Source organism: Phocoena phocoena, chromosome 20, assembly GCF_963924675.1.
Source record: "Phocoena phocoena chromosome 20, mPhoPho1.1, whole genome shotgun sequence".
NCBI lineage: Eukaryota > Metazoa > Chordata > Mammalia > Artiodactyla > Phocoenidae > Phocoena > Phocoena phocoena.
In genome coordinates this window covers 42,213,760-42,230,102 of record NC_089238.1, presented here as the reverse complement: position 1 = coordinate 42,230,102, position 16,343 = coordinate 42,213,760, and the positions used below count along the sequence as shown (strand labels likewise).

At 39.7% G+C, this 16,343-nt stretch overlaps 1 protein-coding gene and 1 pseudogene across 1 annotated transcript in view; one reads left to right on the top strand and one right to left on the bottom strand.

The window, feature by feature from the left end:
• Positions 1–15,508, bottom strand: part of CYB5B (cytochrome b5 type B) — a 28,487-nt gene extending 12,979 nt beyond the window's left edge. The window contains exons 1-2 of the mRNA XM_065898865.1: positions 15,344–15,508; positions 55–183 (exon numbers count right to left, since the gene is read on the bottom strand). Of these exons, the coding sequence (XP_065754937.1) occupies positions 55–183; positions 15,344–15,505 (291 nt within the window). The 5' untranslated portion in view covers positions 15,506–15,508. The remainder of the gene's footprint in view (positions 1–54; positions 184–15,343) is intronic.
• On the top strand, positions 294–2,852 carry LOC136140827 (ER membrane protein complex subunit 3 pseudogene; annotated as a pseudogene).
• Positions 15,509–16,343: the final 835 nt, after the last annotated feature.

Here is a 16,343-nt window from a genome sequence, read left to right as displayed (position 1 = left end):
TGTTGGATAGCTTCCTCTCTCTACAAGCACTCCTAGAGCTCAGCTAATTCTTACCGGATGCACATCACCAATATAGTACTGTTTGAGCATTTCTCTGGCATCAGAGGAGTGGCCTACATCTTCAAAACTTTCAGTTGCATCTCCACCAGCTTGTTCCAGCAGAACCTCTTCTCCGCCAGGATGCTACAAGGAAAAGATATTTACTGAAGAGAGGGCTGTCTGAAAAGCTAACTAATGTAAGCTACTTCCCCCTCCCCTCTCCTCTTTTCCCCTTTCTCCCTTTAATGGCAGCAATGGGACGAATCAGCACTGCATACCCCATGACAGGATGCAATGGGGAGAACACAATGTAACTCCTGTGTCTTTTGGCCAAAAATGCATAATGTGGGTTTAACTGTGAGGAAACCTAGGACAATCGCAAACTGAGAGATATTCTACGAAACGACCAGCTGTGACCTCCAAAAATATCAAGGTTAGGAAAGCCAAAGAAAGAATATTATTCTATTCCTGCAACTTTTCTGTAAGTTTGAAATGGTTTCAAACTTTAAAGCTAAATTAATGAATAATACCAACATAATTGCCTCTATACCTAGAAAGTAGATTCTATCTATAACTTACATGCTATATACCTTGGATAAGTTATTAAGAAATTGAGATGTCTTTGTTTCCTTATTTGTAAAATGGAGACAATATGAGTACCTATCTTTACCATTGTGAGTACTATATGAGATAAGGATAGGAAATACTCTGTACTCAACAAGAGAAAGGTATAGTTAGTATAATGTGCTACCATCTATCATTTTAAAAAGCAGATACACATATGCATGTATATGCATAAAATCTCTCCGGAAACATTTAAGGGAACCTGGTGGCTGGGAGACAGGTGCAAGGAAGACTTTTCACTGTACACCCTACCGAAATTGGTTTCGCAAGTACAGTATTACCTACTCAGAAAATAATTTTTTAAAAATTGCATTTAGCACAGTCCCTGACTTAAACACTCAATAAACATTTACTTACAACTAGCAAATTTAGAATTTACACTATTAGACATATATAGATTTATATTTTTGGAATATCAAGTAATGCTTTTAAGTAGTTACTTTTTATAACAACCTTTTAAGCAGGAATAATATTATCATCCCTATTTTAAAGATGAATTCAACAGAAGCACAAAAACTCTAAGTGTAACCTCCCAGTCAGTCACTTGCCTCTGAGCTCCGTGAGGATAAGGAAACTTCTATTTTTGTCTCCTAAAAGGTCTCCACCCAGTGATGGGTCTCCCACCCCAGCATTAAGCATGCTGTTTTGAAGCAAGAGTTAGACAGCTGCCACTCATCTGTTGTTACATCTGAACCCTCTCAGCCCTGGTAAGCTATTATTTTTGGAATTGCGTCCCAACTTGCTCTATGTACCTAAACTATGGAAGACATCTTTTCCTTATGACACATCCCAACTATTATGCTGCCTTTTCAGAGTAAAAGGATGACAAAATGTCTTAGTGGTTTGAGATATTCCAGAGAATGGTTGAGTTTATGACTCCCTACATAGCTCTTTCTACAACTACAAAGTATTTTCATTTTCACCAATCTCTCATCATAAATAAATAAATAAGCAACTCTTTTATACTTTTTTTTCCTACTGTATGGGGAAAAAAAGAATAAGGAATCAACTACAGCTTTATAACAGAAATAAGTACAGTTAGTTAACATTTTGGTGCATAAAACTGCTTTTCCTGTCCATTCAATCATTTCAATTATTATGCTTCAATTTTTATTGAATACTTACAATTTAATGTACTAGGCAGTGATGAAAGGTTTTGTGTCTTCATAAAAATGAGTTCATATGGTATATACTGTTTTATAGCCTGCTTTTTATTTTTCATAGAGGCCAAGGAGGGTCAGAGTGGTCAAAAAAAAGGGTTCAGTAAAATAACTCTCACTCCAAAATGTGGTCTTAATACAGATGGTTTGGAGCAAGCAAAAATATTTCAGGGAACCCTTCGTTACTGTTTTAGAACTCTATAAACTTCAGACATTATGTAAAATCAAATAGCAGCCCAGCCAGAGGCAATGCACTAGGCCTGAGGCCACAGCAGAGCCCAGGCCAGCCCTGAGCCAAGATAATGCCCAGGCTGCAGGACAGAAGAAGTCCCTGAGGACAATCCCAAGAGGAGCCCCAGTGCCCCAGGGAGGAGAAGCCCCGTGACCCTGGTCGGACTGGCTCTCAGTGGGCTGCTCAACTCCAACATGAGCCTCTGGGTGGTCCAGCCCATCTTTATCATCACCTGGGGGTGTGATCCACCACTAGGTGTCTATCCTACTGCAGAGTGACAAGAAGCTCAACCAAGAGCAAATATCTGAAATTAATTAATTAATTCAAAGCACAGTCCTCAGGGAAAATGGAAATTATATTCCCAAACAGTCCTTGACATAAAAATATTACTTCAACAACCCAGAGGATGGAGTTTTCAAAAAAAAAAAAAAGGAAAATAATACCACCTTCTCCTACAACTGATCCCACGATGCTCACAGACGTGATGAAAGAGAATGTCACAAATGTCCTCGCTGTGATTCTTACTGGTGGATGGATCAACATGACATTCTTAGGCTTTATCACAAACTACTATTTCCAATGACCCTATGTAAGCTTACGCTACAGAAAGGAATCGAACTACCCATTATTAATAGCGGCATCCTGGTACTTCTGCTGTGTATTTGGGCTTCAGAGCATTCACTCTCCAAATGTGGGATAATGCCAATGACCAATCAGGAATGATGGAGACACAGATGACTGCAGCAGCCATGGCCATGCCCACCACAGATACCAAGAAAGCTTTCAAGACAAAGTGAAAAGTTTTGGAGCTAACAGATCACCAGAGGGCACCAGGTGATGTCAAAGAGGAGCACATGGCCAAACGCCTCCACTTGGAAGGCATATTCAAAAATGAATTACAGACCTCTTTTTTTTTTTTTTTTTGTGCGGTACGCGGGCCTCTCACTGTTGTGGCCTCTCCCGTTGTAGAGCACAGGCTCCGGACACGCAGGCTCAGCGGCCATGGCTCACAGGCCCAGCCACTCCGCGGCATGTGGGATCTTCCTGCACCGGGGCACGAACCCACGTCCCCTGCATCGGCAGGCGGACTCTCAACCACTGTGCCACCAGGGAAGCCCTACAGACCTCTTTTTGAAAGTCAACCAGGGATTAGCTGTTGGGAACTTGGAGTAGTCCTTAACCTTTTAACTTTTGTTTGCACCGGAGACTCACAGAATAAAAAGGAAAATGCATGAACTGGTGGGCATGCAACAAGGATCATTCTTGTCTGACCCAGGTTCTTTTTTATGTTTGAAACTAGAAGAAACGAGGCCTGTGCGCTGGGTGACTAATGAGGAAAGAGCTATCTTTTAAATGTTTTTAAATTTCCTTCTGGTGCCTGCAGAAATGAAAGGCAGAGAAGGGGGGAAACTCAAGCTAGTGATAATATATAAAAACTTAGCAAAAATTCAATCTTTGGAAGAAACATTGCCAATTATAACTAATTATCATGTGCAATCAGCCTGACTTCTAGACCACAGTAAACTCCCGTTTTCTTGGGATCCGAATACCCTGTATTTTTATGCTTAACTTATGTGCTAGTATTTTTATAACTTCCTTTTAAAAACTAATAATTTTCATTACTGAAAATTTAGAAACTATGTATGAGCAAAACAAGTCTCTGTATTGTTCATTTTGAGCCTACAGAATGACATAAAGAGCAAATGTGTCAAAACTTTATTCAAATAAACTCTTTTTCAGAGTGAATACTCAGGACCAGGACAGACTTAGCAAACCTTCTATATCTCTTAATACTGTCCAGGGAAAGCTGATGACCCTGATATACTGCTGGATTCTCAAGTGCCTTCAGGATGACCAAAGATAGGTTAAATATGGGAGATGCTTGATCTGGATCTCAGAATATATCAAATCCACTGGGGGAAAAAAAAAAAAAAATCAATGGTTCTGTACTGTATGTAACCACTCAGTTGAACTAAAGACCCAGTTATTCTGGATATGAGAGTTTACATATTGTTATAAGAAGGAAGATAGGGCAATTGCTGGCAGATACAAAGATAACGGTTGCCCAGGGATAATTCTGTCTGAATTAAATGTCCTAGGGAAGTGGCAGTGTGCCATTCTATACCAACAGTTAAATGTAATTTGCATGTTGAGTACTGTAATCAAAACTGGGGAAATCAGAATAATATCTGTGGATTGTATCAATATCAATATCTTGAGTTGTTTTGTACAACTACAGTTGTGCAAAATTTTACCAGTACAAGGAAATGGGTAAAAAGTACAAAGGATCTTTCTATTATTTCTTTTATAACTGCATATGAATCTTGTTATCTCAATAAAAATTTCACTCTAAAAAAATAAAATCAATTCCCTAAGTATATACTAGAGAAATGTGTATACATATATGAACTTATACACACACACAAATGATCATAGCATCATTATTCATTATGACCCTAAACCTGAAACAACCCAATATCCATAAGGAGAATATGAATAAACTGAGGTATAATCATACAATAGAATCCTAATCAGCTATGAAAAAGAATGAGGCACTGCAATATGCACAGAATAATATAATATATTGAACCAAAGATGCCAGACACAAAACAATATATACTGTGACACTCATTTGTAAAAAGTTCAAAACGAGGGATTTCCCTGGTGGTCCAGTGGTTAAGACTCCGAGCTCCCAATGCAGCGAGCACAGGTTCAATCCCTGGTTGGAACTAAGATCCCGCATGCCAAACGGTGCTGCCAAAAAAAAAAAAAAAAAGAAAAGAAAAGAAAAAAGAAAAGGGCAAAATGAATCTATAGTGTTAAAGTCAAGAGACCTAGTACCTCTGGGAATGAGGAAGGAGGCAGTGATTGGGAGGGTCTACAAGGAGAGGTTCCAGGATGTTATAATGTCCTAGATGGTGGTTATCCAAATGTGGTCACTTACTAGAGTGACACCATATGGCTAAATCTTAGGAATATATAAATAGTGGGAAAATAAGTTCCAAAATACCACAGACACAACTGCCTTTGCGTATACTCTATATATAGTCAAATGATCTTTGACAAGGGTGCCAGGACCACTCAACAGGGAAAGGACAGTCGCTTCAACAAATAGTACTGGGAAAACTGACTATTCACATGCAGAAGAGTGAAGATGGACCCTTAACTTATATCGCATTCAAAAATGAACTCTTAATGGATTAAAGACCTAAACGTAAGACCAAAACTATAAAATTAGGGGAAAGTCTTTTATGACATTGGACTTAGTGATACTTTCTTGGATATGACATCAAAAGCAAAGGCAACAAAAGCAAAAGTTGACAAATGGGATTATATCAAACTTAAAAAGTTTTATACATCAAAGGACACAATCAACAGAGTGAAAAGACAACCAACAGAACAAAAGATATGTAAATCATAAGGAGTTAATATCCAGAGTATATAAAGAACTCCTAAAATTCAACAACAAATCAAATAACCTGATTATACAATGGGCAGAAGAGTTGAATAGACATTTCTCTGAAGATGACAAATGACCAACAAGCATATGAAGAGATGCTCAACATCAGTAGTCACTGGGGAAATGCAAATCAAAACCACAATGAAATACCACCTCCCACCCATTAGGATGTCTATCATCAAAAAAACAGAAAATAACAAGTGTTGATTTGGACATAAGAAATTATAACCCCGGGAATGTAAAACAGTGCAACCACCAGCACCATCTATTTCAGAACTTTTTGTCTTGTAAAACTAAAACTCTATGGGGACTTCCTGGCAGTCCAGTGACTAAGACTCCTTGCTCCCAGGACTTCCCTGGTGGTGCAGTGATTAAGAACCTGCCTGCCGGTGTGGGGGACATGGGTTCAATCCCTGGTCTGGGAAGATCCCACGTGCCGCAGAGCAACTAGACCCCTGCACCACAACTACTGAGCCTGCATGCTGCAACTACTAAAGCCCACATGCTTAGAGCCCCACGTTCTGCAACAAGAGAAGCCACTGCAATAAAAAGCCCACGTACCGCAACAAAGTGTAGCCCCTGCTTGCCACAACTAGAGAAAGCCCACGCACAGCAACAGAGACCCAACACAGCTCAAAAAATTAATTAATTATTTTTTTAAAAGCCTCTGTGCTCCCAATGCAGGGGGCATGGGTTCGATCCCTGGTCGGGGAACTAAGATCCCGCAAACCACAGGGTATGGCCAAAACAAAACAACTCTATGCCCATTAAAAGCTTTTTTTTGATTTAATATCTCTTTCATCTAATATTATTATAGCCACCTCTACTCTTATTTTGTTACTATTTGCATGGAATATGATTCCGTTCTTTCACTTTCAACCTATTAGTGTCTCTGAATCTAAAGTGAGTCTCCTACAGATGGCATATAGTTAGACCACGTATTTTTATCCATTCTGCCAATCTCTGTCTTTTGACTGGAGAGTTGAATCCATTTACATTGAAAGTAACTGCTGATATGGAAGGACTTACTCCATCAAAATGTCAGAGGACATTATCAAGAAAGTGAAAAGACAACCTACTGAATGGGAGAAAATATTTGCAAGTCACGTATCTAATCAAGGATTAATATCCATAATATATAAAGAAATCTAACTTAACAAAAAGACAAACAATCCAATTTAAAAATGGGCAAAAAACTTGAATAGCCATTTCTCCCAAGAAGATACAGAGAACGAATAAGCACATGAAAGGATGCTTAACATCATTAGTCATTAGGGAAATGCAAACTGAACCACAAAAAGATACCACTTTACACCTGCTAGGATGGCTATGACTGAAAAACAGAAAAATTACAAGTGTTCCATGGAGAAGTTAGAACCCTCATCCATTGCTGGTGGGAATGTAAAACGGTACAGCTGCTGTGGAAAACAGTTTGGAGTGTCTTCAAAAAGCTAATTATAATATAATTACCATACGACCCAGCAATTTCACTGCTAGGTATATATCCAAATGAACTGGAAACAAAGACTCAAACAGACACTTGTATGCCATTGTTCACTGTAGCACTGTTCACAATAGCCAACAGGTGGAGACAACCCAGGTGTCCACTGATGAATGGATGAACAGACAAACAAAACGTGGTATACACATATCATGGAATACTATTCAGCCTTAAAAAGGAGTGAAATCCTGAGACATGCTACAACATGGATGAACCCTGAAGACATTATTCTAAGCGAAATAAGTCAGACAAAAATGACAAATACTGTATGATTCCATCTAGAACAGTAAAATTCAGAGAGATATAAGGTAGAACAGTGATTACCAGTGGCTGGGAGGAGGTGGCAATGGGAAGTTATTGTTTAATGGGCACAGTTTCAATTTGGGATGATGAAAAATTTCTGGAAACAGCTGATGGTGATAGACACACAACAGTGTGAATGTACTTAATGCCATTGAACCGTACACTTAAAAATGGTTAAAATAGTAAATTTTATGTTATGTATATTTTACCATAATAAAAATAAAAATTTAAAAACCTAAACATGTTAAGTAAAAGAGGCCAGATACAAAAGGACAAATATTGTATGATTCTACTTATATCAGGTAGCTAGAATAGGCAAATTCATAGAGACACAAAGTAAATTAGAGGTTGTATCAGGGGCTTGGGAAGAGTGATGAGAGGGTAGTTATTGCCTAATGGTTACAGAGTTTCTGTTTGGGGTAATGAAATAGTTTTAGAAATAGATAGTGATGTTGGTTGCACAAACCGTGAATGCAATTAATGCCACCTAATAGTACAGTTTAAAATGGCAAATTTTTATGTTATATATATTTTACCACATACACACACAAAGCTAGGTTTATATACCTATAATTAACATAAGCCCAAAAGTTTACTTTCGTCTGAATCACAGCAAAACAAAACAAATAAGACCAAGGAGTCTGGAGGTTATCCTCAGTCACCTAGATTGGTTGGTTACCAGTGTTATTCAAATCTATTGGACAATCATAAGTTTCTCCCTATTTTTATTAAGTAAACCTAATATAAGGCAGTACACATTTCCCATTTTTTCTAGGATCTGCTTTGCTTTTAAATCTCATATGAATTTGCAAAAACGATTCTTTTGAACTGGATAGCCTTTGTGTTTTAAGACTAATGGATCTTGTCTCAGCTTTTAATGCATGAGCAATTATATAACACTACAAATATTTCAAATAAACTATATGGCAACCAAGATCATAAACTTTCAATTGATGAAACAATGCCTGTGATCGATTCATTTCTACCTCAGACCAGCAATAATCAAGTGAAATACTTTAGATACAAAGGAAACTTTGTAATGTCCTCTTGGGAAGGCTTTTAGTCGGGCAATTGTCCATGGAATATGTGGTAGGGAGCAGGGGAAGCCTTTTGGCTTTTCCTTAAGTTCATTTACTAAGTATTACTGAAAGGAGGACAGAAACTTTATGTTTTAATATAGAAAAGAAAGAGGACAAATTGCTAACAGAAAATAATACTTCCAGATTACTAATTCTATGGAAAGGATAGGGGACAGATGGGCAGAAAAGAGGAGAATGTGAAGAATAACAAACAGTTACAGAATAAAAAGGGCTTCCCTGGTGGCGCAGTGGTTGAGAGTCCGCCTGCCGATGATGGGGACACAGGTTTGTGCCCCGGTCTGGGAAGATCCCACATGCCGCGGAATGGCTAAGGCCCCTGAGCCATGGCCACTAAGCCTGCGCGTCCGGAGCCTGTGCTCTGCAACGGGAGAGGCCACAACAGTGAGAGGCCCGCGTACAGCAAAAAAAAAAAAAAATCTTGCTGGGAAAAAATTACACAAATTCTCTGTGAATGGAAATTCCATGCTGATGTAATAAAAATGTCAATATGGGGCTTCTCTGGTAGCGCAGTGGTTGAGAGTCTGCCTGCCGATGCAGGGGACATGGGTTCGTGCCCCGGTCTGGGAAGATCCCACATGCCGCGGAGCGGCTGGGCCCATGAGCCATGGCCGCTGAGCCTGCACATCCGGAACCTGTGCTCTACAACGGGAGAGGCCACAACAGTGAGAGGCCCGCGTACCGCAAAAGATCACCTGACTTGGAAAATGAAATCTAGAAACATTAAGATTACAGAAGCTGCAAAATTAGGCCAGCCTACCCAAACAGATTAGCAGAATACCTCATCAAAATAAGATATGGGTGTTAAAGTTTTGGAGAGGACAAAAACTACTTCCTAAAAAACGGTCTGACAACTCAGAAAAAGATAATAGACCTGGGTGTTGAACAGCAGGAAATGGTGCAGGTCCATAGGTATTTGCATTTGGATTAGAAAGAACCTAGTAAGGCAGGGGTGTCACCTAGGAGAGGTTAACTTGATGGCTGCCAGAAATGGTGTAACCCTGGCAGTCACAATTGCTCACGGTCTGAATTTCAGGTCTGCAGATCTGAACATAACTTATTCCCACCAGATTACATACCCTTATCCCCACTGTACTAGGTACCACTGCTACAGATTCTCACAATTCCTTAGGCATCTTCATGGTACTATCACAGTTGCAATTATTTATTTAATGTCTTTCTTCCTCCACTAGACTATAAACTCCCTAAGAACAGGGACCATGGTTGTCTTATTCATGGCTGTATTCCTGAACATAGCATAGAACCTGGAACATAGTGAGATCTAGGGGTCACTCCCTCTGCCCTCCTTCCCTCCCATCTGCCCTCTCCCCCTCTCTGGCATGTATGCTGCACGAATAAATAAACCAAAGTCGATTTGTGATCAGGGCAGCTCACCTAGACAGTGCTGGAGTTTAAATTTTGCCTCATCTTCTTTCTAGCCTTCCCTAGGACCAACCACTTGAGACCGTTCAAGGAAAGAAAGCATACTTTCTACAGATTTGGTAATTCCACAAGCTAGATAACGATCAAATTGCACTTTCTTTTGACCAGGCTTGGAGAAATCCAGTAAGAATTGTTATTAGTCAGACACTGAAGCTTTCAAGGGGTACCCTAGGGTGGCACCAAACAGAGCCTGCATTCTCCATCTTTCCAAAGGCAAGACCACTCTACCTTACACGACAATTGCTTGTACACAGATCTCATCTTCCCAGCAAGTCCAAAGCATCTAATTCACCTTTAAATCTTCAGAGCATGCGCTAGTTAGTAAGCACTCAAAAGATGCTACAGGAAACAATATATTTTTTTATTATTAATAAAAATAACCACTAACACTTACTGAACTCTTTATGCCAGGTACCATGATAAGTCTTTATATGAATTACCTAAATCAATTGTCTCAACAACCACCCTGTGAAGTAGGTACTATTATCTCCCTTGAGGAGATGGAAAAAGGCCTTTACAGAGCACAACTGCCCAAGGTTACGGTAAAGTAGGAAACTGAACAAGACTCTTGAACCCCAAAGCCCACATCCAGCCATTAAAATGTGTTTTATATATATATATCACCAAATATGTGTGTATATATGTATGTATGTGTATATATATATATGTGTGTGTGTGTATCACCAAAATTCTCTTCAAAAGACACTTAAGAAAATGTAAAGGCAAAATACAGACTGTGAGAAAATACTCGCAATACATATTTCTGAAAGGACTTGCATCCAAAATATATAAGGACTGCTTTCAAGTCAATAAGAGAACAAACCAATTAAAAACGAGCAAGACTGAACAGACACTTTACAAGACATGCAAATGGCCAATTAGCCCATGAAGATACTCAACATCATTAGTCATCAGGCAAATGTAAGTTAAAACCATTATTATATATCAGCACACACCCATTAGAGTGGTTAAAAGTAAATCACTGACAAAACTTGTCAATGAGGATGTGGAGAAACTGGAAAACTAATGTGTTGCTGGTGCGACTGGGAAAAGGTCTGGCAGTTGCTTAAAAAGTAAAACAAAGACAAAAACAAAAAATATGACCCAGCAATCTCACTCCTAGCTATTTACCCAAGAGGAATGAAAATATATGTCCACACAAAGATTTGCACGTAAAAGTACAAAGCAGGTTTATTCATAATAGCCCATAATTGGAAACAACCCAAGTGTCAATCAACAGGCAAATAGCTAAATTTTAGTATGGTTACAATGAAATAAGAAGCACTAAATAGGAATAAATTGCAGATACACAGAAAAAATATAGATGAATCTCACAGATATGTTAAGCGAAAGATGTTAGACAAATAAGAACACATACGGGTCTGCAGTGTTAGAAATCAAATCAGTGGTTGTACGGGAACATAGATGGTAGAAATGTTCTATACAGTGATTGTGATGGTGATTACACAGATGAGACATTTTTCAAAGCTCACTGAACTCCACATATAAAATCTATACATTTTATTGTATGTACATTAGATCTCAATAGAGTTGACTTAGGCAGGGGAAAAACTTAGATGGCAAAATATTACTAACAACCTAAATGTTTATAAATATGAGACTGCTTAAACAAATTATAATCAGTCCAACAAATTCTATGAAGAATAAAGAAGTATTCCAGGTATGGATATGGAAAGACTCCTGAGATATAGTTACATGAAAAAAGCAAGGCATATTTCAGCAGGTATTATATTCTGTTACCTTATGGGTGAAAAAAAAAAAGAGTGGGAGGAACTACATTCACTTTTGCTTGTACATGCAAAACAAAACTCTGGAAGGATTCACAAACAGCAGTAGCTAACTTTAGGAGGAGGTCGAACTGGGCAGATGGGAGGAAGGCTTTTCACAATGTACCCGTATGACCTATTCAAAAAATGAAAAAATTACCTGGGTTCCAGAAAAAAGGTACTAATTCTAACTTCCCTCTATCACATTCCCAATCTTTCCAAATTATATCTAAGATGTGGAAGAAGGTGGTTGTAAAACAGACCTAATTCCATACTCTATAGCCATAAAAAAAATTGAGGCAAATCCTAATGTAGTGGGCATAGGTTATCTGGTCAGACTGCCTGAGTTCAAACTCCACCTGTACCACTTAACATTATGACTTTGTGAAAGTTATTTCTCTGCTCCTCAGCTTTCTAATCTCTAAAATGGGTTGTTAGGAGGGTTAAAAAAGAAATTACATGTAAGCCACCAGAATAATAAGCACCCAAGAAATACTATTACTATTAAACCAAATCAATTAATAGACACTATAATTCAATTAAGGAATACTAGGATTCCATTTCTACTTATACATATCTGTATACATTGGTATATGCGTGGACGATGTAGAAGGATTCAAACAAATTCTTGGGGTTTAAAGAGTTTTACTTTCTTCCCTTCTGTATTGTTTTTCCCTCCAACCTAGTATTCCCACTTATGCCAACAGTCACTAAAAAATACATAGAAAGCTTTAAAACAGCACTATGTGTTAAGTTACTCATTTCAGAAATGGTTAATTATACATAAAACAATGGATTCCAAACTTCTCTCACTTGTGATACAGTAAGAAAACAAGAATATTAACTGAAACAAAGGTTCACAAAAACATGCTTTGTGAACAAAGGTTTATAAAATCATACTTACCCTTGCTAAGAGAGATGCACTTTGATATGTTCTAGTCAATGTCATAAGATATTGTAACCATTTTTATATGATTTTCTTTCTAAACAGAGGTTCACAATAGCTGTACTTGACCTGTCCCCTCCTTGATCATACTGACCTCATCTAATACTCTCCGGCTACCATAACCTCCCTCACTGTTCGTCAAACACACCAGATATACTTACACCTCAAGGCCTTTGAACTTGCTCCCTCTGCCAGGAAAGCTCTTCCTGCAGATATCCACATGGCCAGCTCCCTTAACAGAAGGCCTTTACTCTAGTCATCTTCTTAATCAAGCTATTTCTGGCCATCATACCTGAAATTTCAACCCCTCATCTTCACGCCCTCACCCCATACATGTCCACAGACCTCTTCCCTGCTTTATTTTTCTCCTTAGCACTTAACATAGCATATATTTTAGTTATGTACTCTGCTTATTTTCTGCTTCCCATAGATGGTAATCTCCACGAGGGCATAAATGCTTAACTCTCTGCTGCTGCATCCTCAGCACCTAGAACAGTATCTGGCACTTAGTAGACACTTGATAAATATTTGAATGAGTAAGTGAATGAATGACTAGACTTGGAGTGAAGAAGAACACAGGGACAGAGATGCTGGAACAGGTAAGTTAGAATGGCTAACTACAGGTAAAGATTGGCAACTCAAGCTTGAAGGGCTGCCCCTGGCACACCTGTGATGTCTCTGGCTCCATCAGCATGTGGTAAACCAGGCTGGGAACCACTATTAAAGATTAAACTCATGTCCACTACACGCACTGAGTGTTCCTTCCAAGTTCATTATCTATTCTGAATCAATCAAGAAGAAACTGGGGGGGAAATGAAACCACAAATGAAAAACATTACTGGCCCATTATGAACTATGCTTTACCAGGCATGCTACAAGCCACACTTGAAACTTATTATGAGGCATACATCAAACGACATAGCTAAGTCTAGAATTCCAAAGTAATACTGTATAGACAAGAGAAACCAAGGTATTTATCTAAAGCACACCCTGCCACTAATCAACTGTCTGACCAAAATCTCTCTGAACCTGTTTCTTATATCCCTGTTAAAATAAGGCTCACTACTATCCAACTCACTTTCAACTAGCTAATTTGAGGCTGATATAACGGGAAAGCACTTTTAAAAGCATAAATGCCATACAGCCTACAAATACAAGAAGCTACTAAATTCTAAGATGTTAACTTATTGGCCACTAGAAAGATTTATTTAAAACAATGTCCTTAAAAAAAAACAAAGGGGGACCAAAAAAAAAGGGACTTCCCTGGTGGCGCAGTGGTTAAGAACCCACCGGCCAATGCAGGGAACACAGGTTTGAGCCCTGGTCGGGGAAGATCCCACGGGCTGTGGAGCAACTAAGCCTGAGCGCCACAACTACTGAACCTGTTCTCTAGAGCCCACGAGCCACAACTACTGAAGTCCACACGCCTAGAGCCTGTGCTCCGCAGCAAGAGAAGCCACCACAATGAGAAGCCCATGCACCGCAAGGAAGAGTAGCCCCCGCTCCCCTCAACTAGAGAAGGCCCGCGAACAGCAACAAAGGCCCAACACAGCCAAAAATAAATAAATTTTTTAAAAAATTTATTTAAAAAAGTAATACTAAAATAAAACAATATTCTTTTTGGGAAATTTTACGTTTTAAAAGTTTTTATAGATTTATGAATCAGGATGTAGAGCTTTATCCTGTAAGCCCCAAATTAGTAGAAAACAAATTTTGCTGGTACATTTGCTCCAGAAAGAGAATGAAGCGAAATGAAACTTTTTCTCAGTTATAGCAGGATTATATTATACAAGAATTTACAAGAAATTAACCACAAGATTATTAATCTATTACTGAAAATAAAATAATACACACCATAAATAAATAAATAAGCATTTAAAATATCCTAAACCCTCAGGGATTGGGAGTGAGGGGAATGACTGCAAAAAAGCAAGAGGGAACTTTTTAGGGTGATGAAAACACTCTTAATTGAAGTTGTGATTACATGGGTGAATACATTTGGCAAAACTCATCAAACTGTACATTTTAAATAAGCACAATTTATTGTATGTAAATTACACCTCAACAGAGTTAAACAAATTGAAAGTCTGTTTCCTTGAAAACAAAACAAAAAAAATCACTCAGTTGTACCAGGGTCTTGAGAACTTGTAAAACCTAATACAAAAAAAAAAAAAAAACACCCTAATACAACAGGCTTGATTTTACAAAAGAGGGTGACAGAACCTGAGTCAATGGCCAAAAAAAAAAAAAAAAATCAACTCATAACCTCTGGACTCAAGGTCAACTCAAAATAGATAAAAGAAAGGCAGCATAATGGGGGGAAAGGAGGAGGCATCTCAGCTTCTCAAAAAAATGAAAAGCAAAAAATGATATTACTTCAGAAGGCATAGTGGAAAGAGCAGAGGTTTGGAGCTTTCAGACCTGGGTTCGAATGGCTCTAGGTTGTTAGGTGAGAGACCCTGAGTCTCAGTTTCCCTTTCCGTAAAGTGGGCATAATGGTGACTCAGAGTTTAGCCAAGCACGTCGTAAGTGCTCAATATGTGACTCAAGGCACGAGTTTAGTGACGGCTGGAAATGCATGCACACCTAAGGCCCCCCAATCTCCGTCTCGGAGTGTCGTATTCCCTTCCGTACGCCTCTTCGCCCTCAGCCAGGCCTCACTTCCCTCCCATACACACCCTAGCAGCGTTTCCGGGCCCGACCACCCTCGCCGCTGCAGCTCCCAGGGGCCGCCCACCACCCGGGCCCCACCTCGTTAAGGAAGCGGGTGACATCGTAGACTCGCCCGTGGATCACCAGCCAAATCTCCTTCGGGGAGTTGCGTTTCGCCACCTCCTCCAATCGGTAATACGTGACGGAAGTCTCGACCCCTCGCCCTTTCCCATCGCTGCCACTTGCTTCCACAGTCGCCATTGGGCCTGAGGTACCTCTTCTCTACCGCTATCCCGGTTTCCGTTGCCAACTTCCTGCAGGTAGACCTCACGCTCAGTCCTCCCCGGCTTCCGTAACCCGGGCCCATAAGGCCAGCGGAGGCTCCTGGCAACAGCCAATTACGCTTCCTAATAGTTCCTGGTTCGTTTTCTTTTCACCAATGAAACGGGGGATTCAATTTCAAATCCCACCCACTCCTCGCCCGATCCTAGGGGCGCAAGCCTGGTTCGAGGTCCAACTTACCAATCAGGACCATCCATCTCCTCCAATCTCACCAATCAGATACCGTGATTTTGGAAAGGCGCCTAAGCGAGACACGTCGTCTGAAAGAGAAGTTTCTTCACTTGTCGTAGGGGCCTGCAGAATTCTGGAAGATGGGGCCGAATCACCATTTTCACGTTTCCCTTCCCTTTGCCGTGGATCCCTCCTGAATCACGCGGAACTCGTTTCCCCGCCCACTTCCGGCGCAGCCTCTGTTCCAGCCCCAGCTTTACATTTTTGCAGCCTCCAGGCTGTGATATGGGAAATCCATTCTTAGGCTCAGTTTCCTCCTCACCAGTAAAATGGGCATGATACACTCTACCCTGTAGAGAAATCTGGCCGATTAAGTGAGAGTGTATACACATACATGCAGAGCGCTTTGCACATAGTAATAAATACATAAATAACAGGCGGTGGGCCGAGGCCTAGAGAAAGTGATTGGGGGTACGATATGTAGTATCCCAAGTTTGTGCCACTACTAAGAATCTGATTTTGTTGTATGTCAGTTTTATCTTAATAAGGCTCAGGGCGGAATGGGGGGGGGGACCTGATTTTTAAG